This window comes from Octopus bimaculoides, chromosome 2, assembly GCF_046866305.1.
Source record: "Octopus bimaculoides isolate indiv1 chromosome 2, ASM4686630v1, whole genome shotgun sequence".
Taxonomy (NCBI): domain Eukaryota; kingdom Metazoa; phylum Mollusca; class Cephalopoda; order Octopoda; family Octopodidae; genus Octopus; species Octopus bimaculoides.
This window is the reverse complement of record NC_142929.1, coordinates 181560647-181582134: the sequence shown is the minus strand read 5'-3', so window position 1 is coordinate 181582134 and position 21488 is coordinate 181560647. Positions and strand designations below refer to the sequence as shown.

General features: G+C 36.3%; 2 protein-coding genes across 4 annotated transcripts in view; one reads left to right on the top strand and one right to left on the bottom strand.

Annotated features, from left to right (window-relative positions):
* The window catches only part of LOC106880780 (CUGBP Elav-like family member 1-B), a 229382-nt gene extending 208320 nt beyond the window's left edge, over positions 1 to 21062 (top strand). For 2 of the 3 annotated variants that reach the window (XR_016240834.1, XR_016240833.1), the window contains one exon: positions 20649 to 21062. The gene's annotated coding sequence lies outside the window, so the exon portion shown is untranslated. The remainder of the gene's footprint in view (positions 1 to 20648) is intronic. The other variant, XR_001410782.3, reaches the window with a different exon arrangement.
* LOC106880781 (tubulin beta-1 chain) lies at positions 3458 to 8037 on the bottom strand. The gene has a single exon (XM_014930898.3). It carries the CDS (start codon positions 4889 to 4891, stop codon positions 3602 to 3604), a length of 1290 nt encoding a protein of 429 aa, XP_014786384.1. The 5' UTR covers positions 4892 to 8037; the 3' UTR covers positions 3458 to 3601.
* Positions 21063 to 21488: the final 426 nt, after the last annotated feature.

The following is a 21488-nucleotide window of genomic DNA, read 5'->3' as shown; positions in this document are numbered from 1 at the left end:
GTCGATGTTATCGACTAGTCCTCTTCCCCAAAATTTCAGGCCTTGTGCCTTTAGTAGAAAGGATTATTATATAACTGGAAACAAACTGACAAAACCGTTACTGTGCCGGAGAAAATGCATTTCTTCTCACGTTACGTTCTGAGTTCAATTTCTGCCGTGGTCGACATTGCCCTTCATCACATCGAGATCGATAAAATAAGTATCAGTCGAGCACTGGAGTTGATACAGTCGACTTAACTCCTTCCTCTAAAATTACTGGCCTTGTGCCAACATTTGAAACCATTATTGTAGAACTAGTCTGGAGCGGTGTGTGACGCATCAACTCTGCCTGCTTTCTTTCCCATTCCCAGTTTTGAAAACCATCTGCGGTCAATGGAAATTACACCTGTCAGCTTCCTAAAGAGCATATCGAAAGACCTCCCAATTTTCGAGACGCAAACGTATGTGCTATGTGTTTATTAGTGAGCAAGGTTCAGCGAGTCATAAACGGGAAACTGCCTTATTTAATGATTTATGCATCATCCGTCATCATTTCTCTCTTAACTTTTCTTTGGTAGTATCATCAACCTTTCCAAGATTCTTTACTTTTGGAGGTACAGCTCTTGTTTAATACCATTCTCTAGCTAGTAACAATAGAAAGCTTGCCTTGATACTGTTTGCGTTGTGAAAATTTTAGCTATTACCAGCATCTGTGTTTACAAATGTATTCATTTGTTGTGCAATTGTGTTTTTTCTGCGTATTTTTCTTCAAAGTATAAATGACTGTGTTAGCATGCTTAATTGTCTTCTGCTTATCTTATTTTTTGATGTGTGTTAAACTTACAGTGGCGTATCCCGCCGCTTCCACAGTGGATGCCATGCTTACATTTTTTTTTTATTTTTCAAATAGTCTGACTTTAAAAAATTGATAGAAACCACAAAAGAAACTTCTCACCTCTCACTATAAAGAGGTCCACAATACACAGAAAAAAAAAAAACATTTCTAAAAGTAATCCGATAATTTTTTCAAAGCACACGCAGCTCCTAAAAGACATGTCTATCGCAAGCAACATAAAAAAAATAATGATAAGAAGACGAAGAAGAAGAAGAAGAAGAAGAAGAAGAAGAAGAAGAAGAAGAAGAAGAAGAAGAAGAAGAAGAAGATGATGATGATGATGATGATGATGAATTGTTTCTAAATAATGTTAATATAAATATACCAGAAGCAAAAGAAAATAAGTTAATGTTTTCAAATGAATTCACCATCAGTTGATAAATTTTCTTCTCTTTGTCTATTTGTCTCTCTTCCCCGTTTTATCTCCCTCTCTCTCTTTCTCTCCCCATATATATGTATATGTGCGTGTGTGTGCGCGTGTGTGTGTGTGACTGTCTCTCGTTCTCACTTTATATGTATATATATATATATATATATATCGAGAGAGAGAGAGAGAGAGAGAGAGAGAGAGAGAGAGAGAGAGAGAGAGAGACAGACAGTCAGAAACAGAGATAGAGAGACAGAAATAGAAAGAGACAGGGAGATGGGGCTAGAAAGAATGCGCTAAGTATTTGTGAGCAAGATTCCGCAGGTCATCAATGGAAAAGTGCCGAACTTACGCATCATCCGCCAAATTTTAACTTTGGCATTACTCTTTTAAGCTTATCGATAGACATCAACGTAAAAAATTCCAATCTACTGGAAATGAAGTCGCACGCCATTTTTGGTGTCTCTCTAGCTGCTCACCAAAGTCACTTAGATTTTGTCAGCTTCTTGAAAGGGGCCAAGCCCTTTGTGTTCCGGATTGGGAAAGAGCTGGAATATTCTGTCAAAGATGTGTTATCCGTGGTCAAGAGCATGAAACATTCTCAAAAGTCAGACGCTTTCAGCATGATAGAGTCCGCATAGCAAGTCCAGAACCTCAATGACAACTGCAACGTATCGATGGGGGTCATCACAGAACAGCTCAAGGTGGTGAAGACTGCTACCAGACGTTTTACACAAACACATCAGGTACAAGTTCTCCTTGGTGAGGAGCAGATAGTTCCTGGCCTACAAGATCCAGAAATGCCTTGTGATCATGTGGCGCCAGCATCATGTTGGTCCTCACGGTCCTGACGCAATCATCCCCGACTGTTATATCTGGGGTATCATCGGAGACAGCGCAATGACCCAGTGGTTAGGGCAGCAGACTCGCGGTCATAGGATCGCGGTCATAGGATCGCGGTCATAAGATCGCGGTTTCGATTCCCAGACCGGGCGTTGTGAGTGTTTATTGAGCGAAAACACCTAAAAGCTCCACGAGGCTCCAGCACGGGATGCTGGCGAACCCTGCTGTACTCTTTCACCACAACTTTCTCTCACTCTTACTTCCTGTTTCTGTTGTGCCTGTAATTCAAAGGGTCAGCCTTGTCACATTGTGTCATGCTGAATATCCCCGAGAATTACGTTAAGGGTACACGTGTCTGTGGAGTGCTCAGCCACTTGCACGTTAATTTCACGAGCAGGCTGTTCCGTTGATCAGATCAACTGGAACACTCGACGTCGTAAGCGACGGAGTGCCAACAACAACAATCATTGGAGACAGGAACTTCTAGTGGCTCCACGGTACCAAGGACTTGTTGGGTCTAATGTTTGGGTGTGGAGGTTTCCTGATGCGGGCTTGCATTTGCTTCCGTGACCGAAATGGGATTTAGGACGGTATCTATCTTTCTCATTGTCTTTTGTTTCCGGTTGTCTGGTGGCTTTGTACATGTTTTTGTGTATTATACCACGTATATAAAATATGTTCACACGTTTAGAATAAATATAGATATGAGGTAAACTTAACACCGTGTGCTTTTAGTTAAGTAGTAATGTTCCTTCTCGAGTCATAGACTGAAAGAGCCGGTTTCCCGGTTTCCATGGTGCATATATTCCCCTTATGGACGAGACGCTGGTCCATCGTATCGTTCTATCTTTCCTTGCTCTTATTGACTTTCCTTGACTCATTTATACTTTGCCTCTGAAAATACATAAACTCTTCTGGCTACAGCTCATCATGATACTGTCACTGTTTCTCTTTGAGAATACACCAGAATATTTTCCTCTCACCAGTCCACGTTGGATTTAATATCAGGAATGACAGAGAATGAAGAAAAGAAATTAGGGACATTGATTACTATTTCTTTGAAGTAATTTAAGAAGGAATGGAACCTGAGTTATGGAGTACGAATTAACAAGAGCATTTCATTCTACATGAAACTCTTAGTAGTCAGCACAAAGGGGAGAAATTGTTGGGTGGTTTAACATGAAGATATGAATATCTTATCCAGCAGAGGAAATATATTATGGAGAGAGAAAGAGAGAGGGAGAAAGGGAGGGAGAGAAGAAAAAAGAGAAAGAGATTATAATATAAACTCATGTTAATAAATAAGTTCTCTGATAAGATATTTAGCTAATTTCTGTAGTGCGATAAATGGAATAACTATCGAAGAGAGCTAATAGGATTTATCAGGTTTTATCACAATAAATATCTGACACAAAGGAACCTCCATGTTTTCTGGCCCGTTCCATTTAACATCAGATCCTTCTTTTCAACAATATTTACAAAATTCTGTCTGATAAATCTCTCAGTGGATGTACAGTTTAGTGAACTGTCTCATAATGCTGGTATTCTGAAATCAGATCAGCCAAATTGGATCCAGCTTCAGTGAATTCCATTTCTTCCATTCCTTCTCCAGTATACCAATGCAAGAATGCGCGTCTTCGTAACATTGTATCATATTGCTCCATGATTCTCTTAAAAAGGGCTTGAATACTTGTAGAGTTACCAATAAAGGTTGCTGACATCTTAAGTCCTCGTGGCGGTATGTCACACACAGCAGTTTTAACGTTATCCGGAATCCACTCAACAAAGTATGTACTGTTCTTATTTTGAATGTTAAACATCTGCTCATCTACTTCCTTCATCGATAACCTTCCACGGAAGATACAAGCTGCACATAGATATCGACCGTCTAGCGGGTTAGCTGCAACCATCATATTTTTGGCGTCAAACATTTGTTGCGACAATTCTGGGACTGTCATTGCACGATATGGTTGTATACTGCGTGCTGTTAAAGGAGCGAACCCCGGAATAAAGAAATGGAGACGAGGAAATGGGATCATGTTAACTCCTAGCTTTCGAAGGTCAGCGTTTAATTGACCTGGGAATCGAAAACATGTTGTCATCCCAGACATTGTCGTTGATATTAAGTGATTTAGATCTTCTAAACTAGGTTGCGACAGTTTCAATGTGCGATGGCAGATATTAAAAAGTGCCTCGTTGTCAAAGCACATTGTTTCATTAGAATTATCCACCAGCGTGTTTATCGATAGTACAGCATTGTAAGGTTCTACAACAGTTTCGGAGACCTTCGGTGACGGTATAACAGTGAAGTTGAGATTAATACGATCTGAAAATTCTTCTTTTATTTTACTCATTAATAAGGCTCCTAGACCACCGCCTGAGCCGCCACCAATGGAATGAGTCAGTTGAAATCCTTGAATACAATCACAACCTTCAGCTTCTTTTCGTACAATATCATACACAGTATCACAAAGCTCAGCGCCTTCAGTAAAATATCCTTTGGCCCAATTATTTGATGCGCTACCTTGACCAAAAACAAAATTATCTGGTCGAAATAATTGTCCAAAAGGAGATCCTCTTATTGAATCTAATACTGCAGGCTCTAAATCCACTAAAATAGCCCTTGGTACGTATTTCCCCATTCGTGCCTCATTGAAATAAACGTTGATTCTTTCTATCTGAAGATCTGAATCTCCGTTAAACCTTCCTAGAGGATCAATTCCATGCTCGTCCGAAATATATTCCCAGAACCTCTCTCCAATGCGGTTTCCACATTGTCCGATCTGTATATGAACAATTTCTCTCATATTATTCCTGTATAAGGTTCGAAAAAAAAAAAAAAGGAAAAAATCCGTATCTTATTTTAGACTGGATTTTTAGAGACAACAAAATTGGAGAGAAGTGATAGAAATTATGGTTAGAATATTTTCCAATAAAATTCTTACGTTTTACGTTGTCATTATGACGTCAATGGTAGACCAAAAAAAAAAATCCTTTACACTAATTTTTGCGACATTATTTTTCCTTCTTTCAGCGTGAGAAAATTATCTTAACCAGTTCCATTTCAATTCGTAAGCATTGTCCACCTACAACTTTAATTTAGTCATTGTTCATTACTAACGACCTATGAATATTAATAGTCTTCAACAAAATTTCAGCAACTGATAAGGCATAATAAATATTTAGAGGACAGAATTTCTGTTTATTTTAAAGTAAAGGTTGTATACTACTGGTTTCGGTGAAGGTGATATAAGTTCAGTAAGCTAAATGGAACAAAGTCAGCAATTTCTGGGGAAGGGTTAAGTCGATCACATCAACCTCAGTACTTAACTGGTATTTATTTTATCGACCCCGAAAGGATGAAAGAGTAAATGGATCCCGGTGAAATTTGAACTCAAAACGTAAAGACGAACGAAATGCTAATCAAGATTTTGCCCAGTGTGCTAACGACTCTGCCAGCTCGCCACCTTAAACGTTCCATCGACAAAGAAAAGACAACGTGGTGATAATTAAGTGCTTATGATTTATTTGTGTACGAAACTTGTTATTGTTGTTGTTGTTGCTGTTGTTGCTGTTGTTGTTGTTGTTGCTGTTGTTGTTGTTGTTGCTGTTGTTGTTGTTGTTGTTGTGTAACTGTTGTGTCGACGACCCCAGGCGAAGAAGTAGGATCTCCCAAGACATATAAATAGAGGTAGTCTGGCCGTGGTAGGTGTGTTGAGTAGCAGTTGTTTAGCGGTTGAGTAGAGATCATCCGAAGGTGCTAGATAGCAGTAGCTTGAGACATAACAGTAACCTACAGGTAACTCAGACTGAGCAGACTTTTTGATCAATGATGTGACCTTGTCAACGACCAAAAGACAAGAGACGTTGATTCTCTTGTCTTTTTGTATTCTAATATGGTGTTTTTTTTTAAACAGTTGCGTGATTTGGAGTCGATTTAGTTACTCTTTTTAGTGCGTTGATCGACTTTATAGATGCTGTCTTGTTAATGAGTGAAGGGTATAACGTAGTGACGAGGGAGAAGCGTAGTCGAGGAGTGACAGGAATATAGTATGTTGATGCGTGTTGTTAAGTAAATGGAGTAACGTTATGGGAAATGAAAAGTGGGGTGTTACTGAGTGAAGGCTGTAATGCGTTTGTATATGTTTGCTAGTGATTGAGATAACGTGAAAGGGAAGAACAACTTTTGTAAGTTACATTTCTGGAGTGCAACGAGAATATTGTTTTCAAATAAAAAGATATACATAAATAAAATAAAATATTATTTATGTATCAAAACACTTCTTTAAAAATAAATTGGTGTGCCTTGTAGCATAAAGAAATGTTTTTAGCCGTGTTCAATAATATCATGGTGAACCTTTTAGACAGAGCATCTTACGCTATATTAACATGACTTTTTACAAGCTGTGTTGCAATAATCTGCACTAATATTTTTGTGAACATCGATCATTTAGTGTTAGCTACTGGAAATAGCCGAAATCCGGCTATAAATGACTGCTAATATATCATACATCATAAGAAATATTGTTCCACGCTGAAAATAGGCTTCAAATGTTGCCTAAATCGATTGTAAAACTTTCTTCCTGATTTAACAGTTTAATATCACAACTTTCGTTTGCGTTTAGCTTCGTAATGTTAATGACGAACGAGATGTTGATACCTAATTGCGGCGCCAATGCAAGTTCTAAGTAAAACAGCAGAAATTCAATTTTAAGATCAAACGTATCAAATCCCAAGGGAAACTAACCATGCAGGTCTATATTCATAGTTTCCTTGTCTCAAAAAATTATTGTATATCGAAAGATATCTATAGGAACCAATGTGGATATATGTAAATTGTGGTTAATTTATAAGTTTTTAAATTATGTTTAAAAGTCACTTTTTATTATAAGTCAGCTCTTTATAAGCTAAATACTGAGACGTCATGGTACCCAGTTGCATTGTTGCAAGTCTTTTATCAAATTAGATTCTAATTTATTCATTTAATTCAGTAAGTATGTGGTTACCATGTATAGCTGCTAAAGACTGCTATATTACCATAAATGATTAAATTGCTATTATTCTCGAGCTACGTATAATATTGGTTAGAAATTTATGTACACGGCCCGCAGTTTCAGGGGAGGGGGTAAGTTGATTACACCGACCCCAATGTTCAGCTTATACTGATCTTATCAATCCCGAATGGATGAAAGGAAAGTGGACCTCGACGGAATTTAAACTCAGAACGTACAGATGGATGAAATAGTTGAACATTTTGCCCGGCACGCTACCGATTCTACCAGCTCGCCGCCTTATGAGCTATGTATGATACTGATAAGAAATTTTGGCACAGAGCCAGCAATTTCAAGTAAGTGGATAAGTCGATTACACTGACCCCAGTCCTCGACTGGTACTAATTTTATCGATCCTGAATGATGACAGGCAAAGTGAACCTCGACAGAATTTGATCTCAGAACGACAGAATTTGAACTCGGACGAAATGCCGCTAAGTATTTTGCCCAGCGCGCTAACGATTCTGCCAAATCTCCTCCTTGTGAGCTACATATGATATTAAAAGTTATAGCGTTGGTTTTAAATGCCTATTAATGAAAAAAGAAATGCTGATGGTAAAGATCAATGCATCGACTTCACCCAGGATCTGAGATTAAACAATAACAAAAATAACCAATGTAGTCATTAACTATATCCTAGTATCTACACGGATAATTAAAACTTTTATCTCACACTGCACTGAAGCGAAAGTATAGAATAATCTTACAGTCCCTCAATGCTAAACTACTTCTGTGTCAACAAGAAACTATTACTATAAGTTAACTAAAACAACTTCACCGATCTGTTGAAATATCAAGTAGCTTGTCTTTTTTGGATTCTTCCGGAAGAAATAACCAAAAACAGCTATAGACTATATTCAACTGCCATCGAATATACTTGAAGAAATAAAGAAACAGTTAAAAAAAAAGCAAGTTTATATCCTGCAAGTCCTCTTATATCGATAGTTGCTTCAATATCGTCTAAGAAAACATAAGTGTACACTATGCGTGTCTAATGTATATTTCCATTTCTTAAGCAGCTAATCCTGTATGGAGATATGCACAAACACATACATACATACATACATAAATACATGCACACAAGCATTTACACACACATGCGTACATAGATGCATTCACACAAGCATAACTTATACACACATACACACACACTCACACGCCTAGACATATACATCAGAGCATAGAAGAGACTTTACATACAGTCAGCTATAAGTTCATGTTACACATCACGCAACACACACACACACAAGTATATTTGTGTATATATATATATATATATATATATATATATATATATATATATAAGTATATTTGTGTATATATATATATATAAGTATATTTGTGTATATATATATATATATATATATATATATATATATATATATATATATATATATATGTACGTTTACCTTCTCTACGGATTACTCCATATGTCTGAAAAACTGATCAACGAAAGAGCCTACACACATACACAATGCGAAAGCTTCATTCCAAATGGTTCGTGTCTTTCTATTTTTCTAAGATTTAAAAAAAAATAGTTAGTAACTTTTATGAAACTCTTCATATACATACGTACTTACATAACACATTTGCATACATACATACATACATACATACATACATACATACATACATACAAATATCTATATACACCCACACATATACACATACACGCACAAGTATGTTTAATGAAATAGATAAAAGGATGTATATATAAAAGGATGTAAATAGATATAAATAAAAGGTTGTGTATATAAAAGGATATACAGAAATAGATAAAAGGTCATATATATATATATATATATATGTACATTGACAAAAAGATTTTGAGGCAATAAATAAACATACAAACACACACACAAACACACACACACGCACGCACGCACGCACACACACAAACACGCACACAAACACACACACACACACACACACACACACACACACACACACACACAAAGACACACACACACACACACACACACATACACACACACACACACACACACACACACACACACACACACACACACACAGAGGCGAGTCGATGGACTATGTTGCGCTTGTGCAGTCTATTTATGGCTTGGTTTCTTTCCAGGTCTGTGGGATCCAAATCGGTGATAAGAGGTTAGAGCCGAAAGCAATTAGTGGGTTCTCGGAGTCAAAGTCGGTAAAAATATATCGACTCCGAATATGACTAAATTTAAAAATGTAATATAATGCTTTAAATAATTTTAATTATTATATTTTCGCAGATATTAATTTGACTATTGTTCTGTACTCAAAATAATTGAATAAGACAATAGCTTTTATGAAAGAAGATCAGTTAGACGTAGTTCTGTTTGTAAGAACGATTCGTCAATTGTGACAATATGTCAGGAAATTTGGGATTTTGATATTTAATGTTCCTGATTTTCTGTAATAGATTATTTTTGTAGTTTATTTCTTATATATCAATTTACTTTCGGTTAAACCAGCATTCTTAAAAAAAAAATATTTCTAAGTTTTACCTCATAGTTGATGGTTTGTAACAGGCAAGGAATAAATAGACAGACAGATAGATAGATAGATAGATAGAGAGAGAGAGAGAGAGAGAGAGAGAGAGAGTGAGAGAGAGAGAGAAAGTAATGACCTTATGGGAAAGTGAAATGAGAGAAATATTATCCATAAATGTGAGCGGTTGAAGTAGTGGGAGAGAGACAATAATAGCAACATATAGGTAAGGGGATTGAATAGAATAAAAGAATAAGCAACGTGATGGTATAGCAATAAATATAGTGGCCCAATGGTACAACAACAAACAAGGGTGATAACAAGAGAGAGAGAGCGAGTGATGGGGATGGCGCGCTCAGAAATAGGCGATGGCAAATGAGATTGATAGATGTCCATGTGAGGTTACATGAAGGTAAGACAGAGAGAGAGAGAGAGAGAGAGAAAGAGAAAGAGAGAGAGAGGGGGAGACAGATAGACAGGGACAGAGACTGAAAGAGACAGAAGGAGAGGGAGAGAGAGAGAGAGTTCTGGGTAGCTGGAGAGAAAGGCAATCGAAGGGGTTGATCAAAATGGGCAAATTAAATTCCAATTCACGTTACATAGATGTCGTGATAGAAGTCTATAGTGATAAGAGGGCTGGTAGTGTAGGAACTGAATAGAAATCGATCAAACACCACTTTTCATCACGCAGGCAGCATGGCTACAGTGGTTAAAGAAGATTGTAAATAGATGCGTAACAGGAATATAATGTTTGTCGCCTTGAATGTCATCTCTGTGACATTCAGTTTCTTGAGATCAAGTTTCATTACTTCATTTCATATTTTCCTGGAACAATCTGTTCTGCAGTTCACATAAACTTCTTGTGCTCGATATTTCTGACATCCTCCATGTGCATCATTTGCTCGAACCAAGGCAGTTTTCTCGCAGCCTATTTGTACTCTGTTGTTCGTTCACACTAACATTACACACCAAGCAGCGTTTGCTTACTTCATATCGTTCTAGCCGTCGCATATCTTTCACACTCAAAGCCTACATCTCTCTAACACGTAACGTTTCATCTCGTACGCGAGCATCATACAATCTGCTCTTCACTCTAAGAGTGAAACATTGTTACAAGTAAAGGCAATAGCTTCTTGAAATTTTCCCATCCCGTTCTTATTTTGACTACTATGCTTTCGGATCACCTGCCGCCGTTGCTAATTAGTTTACCTAAGTGACAAAACCTCCCAAACAGTTGAAGAAAATCATCTTGCATATATTCTTACTGTTAATTGAGTCGGGTTGATCTGGAGCTAAACAACAACTGTTTTACTTGATAATACTGACTAAAAATAAGTGTTTCATGTACTCTCAGGAATTTCAGCTTTTTGGATTGAAGCTTGTTACTGTTTTTTTTTTATTATTGACAACGGAATGATGATTGGAAAATTCGGCTAAACACCACGTGACATTTTGTCCACCGGTCTGCTATTTCTGCCACACACACAACCTTCTTTCGCTCACATTGTAGATGCATTCAAAGTCCTGATGAATTGATAAAAGAACAGATTGTTAGTAAATTCACTTTATTTGTATTTCATTTCCTAGTTACTTACTGACTAAGCTAAGAGAGTATACGAGGGTCGGCTGAAGAGTTCATAGGCTGACAAAGATACTCTCATGGAATGTGACTAATGAGATAAATTTCTCAACATAGTTCCCCTTGTGGTCCATACACGTCTTCCATCGGTGATGCAGTCCTTGGATCCTTTGGTGAAGAAGCTTTTAACGTGTTGGTCAAAAATCTCATCATTGTCATTGCGATACTGGTTCCTAGTCAAGTGTTTTTTTCATTTTAAGGAACAGATGATAGTCAGATGGAGCTAAGTCAGAAGAATAAGGAGGCTGATCAACTAGTTCAAAGCCACAGTCACACACAGCAGCCATTGAAGACAAGGACATGTGTACTGGAGACTTTTCCTGATGAAACAAATGTCTTTTGTCAGTTTCCATGGGCTTTTGGTCTTAATAGCCTTTCGTATCTACCTTAGCAAGTTGGCATAGTACTCTCCGTTGATTGTGTGGTATTTTTGAAACACAATGCCTAATGCCCTTTGCTTCCCAAAACCTGAGGCCATCGTCTTTCGTGCAGATGAAACGACGTTGGCCTTCCCTGGAACAGTTGAGGAGGCGTGTTTCCACTCATGGATTACCTCTTTGTCCCAGGCTCAAAGTTATGAGCCCGAAACTCATCCTAGCTTAGAAAACGTCGAAGGAAACTAGCTGAATCTGCTTTAAACCATGTCAGATTTTCCTCCGATGTGATCACTTTAGTGCGCTTTTGATCAGGTGCCTGAAGACAACTCTCTTACGCAATATGCTAATAGTAATCGTTATTTTATTTATAGTCAATCGCTTGCCATCCATCAGCATGTGGTGAACACGATCAACATTTGCTTTGCTGATGGCAGTTGCAGGATGTCCAGATCTTGGATCATCTTCAATACTCTCCGTTCCATACCTACATTCAGTTACCCACTTTTGCACTGTTGATAAAGCTGGCGCGTCATCCTCTAATGTAACAGCTATATCAGTATCAATGTCCTTGGGGGCTAAACCCTTTTTCCATAGGTACCTGATAACACCACGATGCCAAATTTTGTCCATTTTCAAGAGAAGTCGCAACTAGTTACTTCTGAAGTCTTTGAATAGTAAGATGTTAGTTTACTGGGACAGAAACCAAAACAGTTTATTAATAAGAAGGGTTGAAATTAATGCTTACAAGATTTCACAGCTCTAGCATCACACTCCTTTTATAGTCAACCTATGAACTTTTCAGCCCACCCTCGTAAGACAAAACTAAATTGAAAACAAAATTTATTAATTTCAACAGAACCACAGATACTACTATTTATTGTAGCATTATTAATGTATAGAATATCTGCGTCTAGTCTAGATTCGATAGACACTTAAGAATTAGCAAAAGCATAATACATGCTACTAAGCTGTACATGCTGACCAGTGACGGCTGAAGTTACTGACTGTTTAAGCTGAAAAAAAAAAAAAAATTACAAGCTTTGGGGCTGAACAACAACAGTAATAACGATACTAAGAAAATTAATGATAATTAAATCAGTTAAGAAGATTATTATTAATGACAAATTGAGATAACAACATAATTATCTCTACATCCAAATTCAACAGGTTAAAACTCTTTGTCGTGTCGCTCTGTTAATTTCAACAGTCTGAATGTCTTCTCTGAATCAAAGATAACCGCCATAAACTTCCTGAGCTGCCTGACTACCGTTTTATGGATGATTTATTGACTCACTGGACACCAACATTGTTGAAAGTTATCTTCATTGGAAAAACAAAATAGTTTCAAAATTCATATGTATGTCTTTTGTTTTCTTGCTTCGGAGCTGTCTACCGGTAAATTATGCTTGACCAATAAATTTCAAAGCTATTTCGATGCAAAGGACATTTGCTGACCTCAACAGACAGACCACGGACTACAATGCTATTGTTGAGACATTCTAACTGCAATAGCCTCCTCACACCTGACCTTTGATATTTGTTGGTCATGAAGAAAAATGACGTTAGACAGCACAAAACTGAAACAACGAGTGGTGTCCATTCAGACCAGGAAGATGTGTGTTGAATAAAGAAAATTTACATATTTCATAAAATTATTGTGAAGTTGTAATGGCATAATTATATATAGGATACGAAAACTTTAAAAACTACAAAATTTATGATTAAAAAGGTAATTTCAGATTTCCTTGCAACATATTGTGTGAGAGAACAAATGATTCCCCATGTCTTCGTTCCACGCTTACGCTATGTGTCAGAAGCAGTTCGATAATGTAAACATTATCAATGTCACATACTTCATTTAAGTGTGTTGTTAAACGCTTTTAGGTCGCGATATTTCGCCCTGGAGAGCGCCCCCTTAAGACGTGCAGTGTAAAAAACAAGGAAAAACACAAAAAAGCAGTATACAGCTTCGATGAGCATAAATATCTGCAATTATCGATATCTGTCGTTCCTAGTTACCTTCGGGATTGTTCGTTTTGCCTGGTTTTGTAAAGTATACTGCTTCTGTTAACATTCTGCGTCTTTAAAGGGACCTCCTTGAATGAAATACTGAGCCTAAAATTGTTTAACAACATACATACATTGAGTATACAATATATATATATATATATATTCATTATATATATATGTGTATATATATATATATTCATCATTCCTGATGAATCTGAAACAGGATGAAAAGATGACAGCGCTAAATAACTAATTATCCAAACTTCTGACCACTTCCTATTTCTTTACACACACACACACACACACACACACACACACACACACACACACACACACACACACACACACACATGTATGTATGTATGTATGCATATGGCAAGGAGATAAATAGGTGTGGGCCCTTGGATCCAAAGCTATTGCAGTATATGGTCCTCGCCAGATACATACATACATACAGACATATATATACATATATATATGATGAGTAAAAAAGCCAGTTTTAAATCTCTGAATGAGATCTAAGTAGTAATGATACTTCATAATAAAATCTATTTGCCAACGTAAGGTGGCAGTCCTGCGTAGGACCATGTTACTACCTTTTAACCCCAGGAAAACTTCTTTTCCAGTTGGTTATCAACACACATTCTGTGTCTGAAATATACTGCGAGCGTACTACTCCCTCCTATCCATTAGCATTACCAACAGACCAATGGTTTTTGGGTAATTTGCAGTCCTCGGTGCTGGCCAACCGTCGGTCAGAGACAGCAGCTTACTCGACACTACTCACAATATATAAATATGTAAGTGACAGACAGTTACTGATCTCGTAATGAGTAAAACAGCTAGTTTTAAACCTCTGAATGAGATCTAAGTAGTAACTATACTTCATAGAAAAATTGAATTACCCAAAGTAAAGTGGAGTCCTGTATGTATGTATGTATGTATGTATGTATGTATGTATGTATGTATGTATGTATGCATGCATGCATGCATGCATGTATGTATGTACTATGCATGTATATATATGTACGTGTGCTTTCACACAACACAGATATCAATACATACATCATGTGTGCGCGCACGTGTATGTATGTGTCTGTACATTTCTGCGTATGAATGTATATACGTATATGTATATATATATATATATATATATATATATATATATATATATATGCACACACACATACATACATACATACATACATACAAACATACACGCATGCACATGCACAAATAGGAGGCATGTGTATGTGTATGTCTGTTTCATGAACATGTGTATGTTAATAGAAAATAGCCGAATGAAAAAAAAAAAACAAAAAGAAAAAACGCGATTTCTGAGTTTTAATGTACCGTAGGCGCTCGGTGGAGACTCCACAGTTCGTCATGAGAAAAGTAACTGATTTTAATGGATATTTTTACTCTGAAATGATCAAAGAAGTTGTTATACGTTTGATATACACCTTGTTCCTATTCCTTAACATAGCCTGAAACATACTTGGCTCTATATTAACAGAAAAGTTAACAAATGAAACCAAAAAGTGATATATCTCTGTATATGTGGTCATGACTTGAATATATTTTCACCAGTAGCTATTCTTTTTGTTAGTCACTCTTTCTGTAAATACATATATATATATATATATATATATATATATATATATATGTAATTTATGCTTACTTTTACTTATATGTGCAACTTATACTTACATATACATATATCTATATAATTTTATACATATACATATATATAATTCTTATATATATAATATATATATAAATAAAATTATATATATATGTATAAAATTACATATATACATGCATGTATATGTAAATATATGCACACACACACACATATATATGTAATTTATATATATGTATATAATTATTTATATGAATAAGTATATGTATGTATATATATAATTATATATTTATATAATATATATATATATTTATATATATACATACATACATACATACATATATATATATATATATATATATATATATATATATATATATATACACACACACACACACACACACACAGATATTTGTGTGCGTCTTTGTGTGTATGAAAGTGTGTGAGAGAATGTATCGATATATTTCTGCTGCAGTTCTTATGTCTTGGAATTAGTTTAATTTTCCTTGCAAACTATATGTCGACGAAATTATGAGATGTAGAATAGAGGTCATCTGAGTACTGAATATCAATATAAATTGATAGAATCTCTGTTTTGCTGTTACTTTCTTTAGCAATTATTGATAAATGATTTCGACTCTCTAGCTTAAGTAAGTCCAGAGATAACATATCTTTCCTTAAACGCACGCGCACACACACACACACATCCACAGCCACCCACACCATACACCCGCACAATACTATTTCTTTCTTCCTCTTTCTCTCTCTCTCTCTCTCTCTCTCCCGCACACACACACACACACACACACACACACACACACTCACACACACTGTTAGAATATATATATATATACACATGGGTATCATGTTTTCATTCTTTTCTATACGCCGATATAGACTGGTCGTCTCTGTTTCAACACCGCGTCTCTCCACTTGTTGCCCAGCCCTTCATCTTCGCGGGCTCAGCATCTCGAATTGATCCTTCATCACCTATATATACTCACACATCCTTCTACTTTCAAGTCCTGCAGTGTCCTCCATGCAGTGCTTGATTATTTTCATTCGGGTAGTAAGAAACTTGCTTCTCAACCGTATGTTCTACTATAGCCCCCGGACGACGAAAGACTTGTGAGTGGATATGATAGACAGTAACTGAAAGAAGCCCCCCGTAGAGATATGTATACCTCTATGTGTGCGTGTTTGTCTTTGTCCTCAACCACCGGTTGTTAAGCGGTAGTGTGTTAACGTACACGTAACTTAGTGGTTCAGCATAAGAGTCCGATGGAATAAGTACCAAACTTAAAATAATAAATACTGGAGTTTCTTACTTTCGACTTCGTCTCTCGCTCTTCGCTAGATATCCCTGACGCTTATCACTTCTAGCAACCTAACACCAATCCTTGCTCTCTGTCTTTCCTCGACTCTTTCCAGACCTGCCCCTTAGCTTTTATGGTTTTCTATAGTCCACTACCAAGTTACCTTCCACCAAACCAAAAGTTTGTTCCATCCACAAATATGGACTGTAACTCACGGTGTGTTGACCCACTGTATGTTGGCTTGCAGGAACAGACTGCTGTTTTCTATGTCATGTGTGTGTGTGTGTATATATATATATATATATATATATATATATATATATATATATATATATATATATATGCATGCATTTTACACACACACACACACACGAACACACGCGCACACACACACATGATAAAGGAAAAGAACGACTGAAGAGGAAACTATGTTAGATGTAGTAATATTTATTCTTTTCTACTCTATCCATATGGCCTGAAAGTTTTGGGGAGGGAGTCAGTCGATTAGATCGACCTCAGTACGCAACTGGTACTTAATTTATTGACCCCGAAAGGATGAAAGGCAAAGTCGACCTCGGTGGAATTTGAACTCAAAGCTTAAAGACAGACGAAATACTGCTAAGCATTTCGCCCGGCGTGCTAATGTTTCTTATTTCTTTACTGCCCACAAAGGGTTAGATATAGAAGGGACAAACAAGGACAGACAAACGTATTAAGTCGATTATATCGACCCCAGTGCGTAACTGGTATTTATTTAATCGATCCCGAAACGATAAAAGGCAAAGTCGACCTCGGCGGAATTTGAACTCAGAACACGTAGCGGCAGACGAAATACCGCTAAGCATTTCGCCCGGCGTACTAACGTTTCTTGTTTCTTTATTGCCCACAAGGGGCTAAACATAGAGGGGACAAACAAGGATAGACAAAGGGATTAAGTCGATTACATTGACCCCAGTGCGTAACTGGTACTTAATTTATCGACCCCGAAAGGATGAAATGAAAAGTCGACCTCGGTGGAATTTGAACCCAGAACGTAACGGCAGACGAAATACCGCTAAGCATTTCATCCGGTGTGCTAAGGTTTCTAACAGCTCGCCGCCCTCGATGCAGCAATATTTATTACGTGAATTTTTTTTCAAAGAAATACTGACAAGTTGCTATTTTAAATAGCATATTTTACTTAACATTTATTAAATGAACACACAGAGATATAACACCTCTATCACTTCCAAGTTTTGTATTCTACTCTACCACATATAGGACGTCATACACTTCTTAAAATAATGAAGTCTACCATACACAGCTAATCTGGTGGAAGCCTTTCTCACTCTTAGTGTTGTGTACGCTTAGAAATCAGTGTAAAATATCGAGCCAGGAATCGAAACTGGATATCCGATTCAGCTTGCTTGGAACTCACCATCATCCTATGTTGCTCCAAAGATCCTCAATAATAACAAAATATTTCAATGTAACATGTACGCGTATGTGTTTCTTTATATATACATATTAATTTACATACATACATACAAACACTCACACACACACATATATATATATACACTGAAACACACATATACATACACACTCACACACACACATATATATATACACATACACACGTGCATACATATATAGATATATATGTATACAAACACACATACATACACAAATACATATATACTTTCATATGCGCGCACACACACTCATATATACATATATACACATACAGAGACATAAATGCGTGCGAGTGTCTGTATGTACGAATGTATGCATGTCTGAGTGTGTGGGAGTGTGCGTGCGTGTACGTACGTGCGTGCGTGTGTGTGTGTGTGTGTGTGCGTCTGTATAATAATCGTTTGTAATTCTCAGAATTATTAACCATCTTTCAGCGGAATCATTAAATGGTAAGAAGTTTCTGTTCAACTCTGGAAGCTGCAATTCCTAGTAGATTTATCAAGTTCGTTACGCAGAGAGGCTTATTTTCTCAACACACGCATTCTGTTGCATCATAAATCGTTACTGAGAAAATTATCTTGTTTTTCCGCCAACTATTTATTCTAAAAGCCTTCTTATAATCTTTGTTTCTTTGAGCAAGTATTTCAAGTTTTTTTGTTGTTGTTTTTCTTTATTGTCTGAGAAACCAAAGTACTTTAAAAGCCTACTCACAATTGTATTGTATTTTATAAGATATTTTTAAACTGCTCATGCCGTGGCAGATGTGAGGCATGTATATATGTATATATATGTGTGTGTGTATATATATATGTATGCACACACATATACAAACGTAACTACGTGTAGGCACACATTCAATCACTCATCACTTTTCACCCACATCTGAACGAACATAGCGAAATACCCCTGTACGACAACATAGCAAATTCTCCTTTCTCTCTCTCTCTCTCTCTCTCTCTCTCTCTCTCTCTCTCTCTCTCTCTTTCGCTAACACACAAGTAGCAAGAGATTTGAACCGACAAACTAACTAAGCACACACGAGCACTCACACACACACATACATACAAATACATTGGCACTTAGACTCATGCACACATATACAGACATATGATGCAACTATACTGAAGAAAATACGGTGTCAGCTATATTTCCACTCAGCTAACGCACACATTTAAACACACACACACACATGCATACACTCTGGGTATCACCCTCCACGTAAATGTACAGAAGACAAGAAGCGTCTAAAGTCTGGCGTGGTATATTACCATTGTCTAATCCTGATTATTGTCTCAAAGGAAGACTTTACAATCTATCAAAGAGAAATCTTGAAATCTTAGGATCAAGCTTGTTATTTAAAATTTAAGGAATAAGTGTTGACATTACGGCTTGCTGTTCAAATAGCGAACATAGTTGTTATTGTCAAATGGATGTTAGAGATTAATTTGTGAGAAGGCCAGGTTTTCTTCCAGCTATTGCATCTATCATCGGTTACTGCATTGATATCCATATTAATATTAAATGAAACAGAGATATGTCTCATGTAAATAAAAAGTAGGTAAACTTGTACACTTGTATAATTGTCTAAGAGACAATTATTTAAGCGGCTACTTTAACATCTTAGACATTATCGTGTGTATTCTTACTGTCTACGATATCTAAATATTATTGGCTCCGAAATGTCTCTTGTTGTTTATACAGTCTTTCATCATTCATTAACTTATATTTAATTCTCTGTGATTGCATTTAGTGGAATCATGTCAGTGATCAAATCACAGTTGTTGCAAAGACACCAAATAATGAATGTTTAAATGAAGTTTAATAAAGGTGGTTTGAGTCTCAGTGTATTTTTGAAATGCTAATATGTGTGTTCAGGCTGTAATCGTTTGAGTTTCAACACATGATCTCAGATCAAATCACTTGTCGGGACGAAGTATATATCTCTAAGATTCTAGCTTACATATCTTGCAATTTTAATATGAATTTTGCCTTTCAGAACAATATTTTAAAAAATCTTCTCTAAAATGTGAATATATTCACAAAAATCGAAAGAAGTATGAATCTCTGTAACTGAAAACAAAACTAACCAAATTGATAACTGTTTTTAACAGACAGATGCAGCAAATATATTCATAAATGTAACTGAATGTGTGTGCATATATGTTACCAACTGTAAGGTTTATTCTCTCTCTCTCTCTTTCTATATGTACATACATACACACATATATATATTTATCTATTTATCCATCTATCTCTCTCCTCTCTCCCTATTGCTGCTGAACTGTAAAAATCCATGAATACCAACATATTGCAAGTGTTAAATGTATTACTGTTTGGGACTTAGTCGGAAAAAATGCACATGGTTTACATTGAGAAAAAAGATATATTGTTATAATATTATGAATTCATTATATTCATATTCATATTTATATTCATGAAATGCATATTTCATGTTGTATGGAAACAATAGTAACTAAAGAATTAAAGATAATACCATAGATTCCAGTCTCTGAGTAAATATATTTACTTATTTTTTTATATGTATACCTATAACTAATGATTATTCTAAATTTTCTCTTTCCAGGCAGCACTTACCAAAAGAATCAGACATATCCACAAAGCTCTGGAACCGTATAAATGGGCTACACTACAAAGTAGAGAAGACATACTGGAGATCTATAAACAATACACGCCTTTGTACACATATGCACACGAATATATTACGTAACGATATGTACTTTCAGATAAATATATTATACGCTCAAACACACAGACACACAAACACACATACGCCCTCCCCCACACACATGCATATAATCATATGGTAATGTATCTGAATGTGTTTGAATGTTTTGTGTAAATGATGATGATATGGTGATCCCACGTATACAAGGAACAAGTGTGAGAAGAATAGGGGTGAGAGAAAGAGAAAGAGAGGGAGATTACTAAAACAGAGAAATTGCTATATAAAGAAGTAACAATGGGAGATAAATACAGAGATAAATTGACAAATGGAATATGAGAGACAAAGTCTCACACACACATATATGTGTGTGTGTGTATGAGTGTGTGTGTGTGTCTGCGTGTGTGTGTATGTAACCAGTTCAGTACTATATACAGCTTATATGAACTGTCTACAGCTGACATTTCAATACGACAAATGGTATACTTATAGGATGGAAAACAACAAATAAACTACAAGTGAGAGAAAGAAAGGACGAAGTGAATTAAAACAGTATATCAGGTGGAACTCCGCCGTTAAGTTATAATGTCCTTTTGTCTGCAAGCTTTCGTGTGATGAAAATGTCTAAACAGGCTTTCCTTCAGAAAACCAAGCGACAGCTTTCGTATATGAAATATGCAAGTATAATGATTTCTCATAGTATATCTCTTTCAAATGTTGTGGTGATGGCACCTACACCCA

Excerpts from the sequence above, each read along its gene's own strand:
- LOC106880781 (XM_014930898.3), bottom strand. The coding sequence starts at position 4,891 with ATGAGAGAAATTGTTCATATACAGATCGGACAATGTGGAAACCGCATT.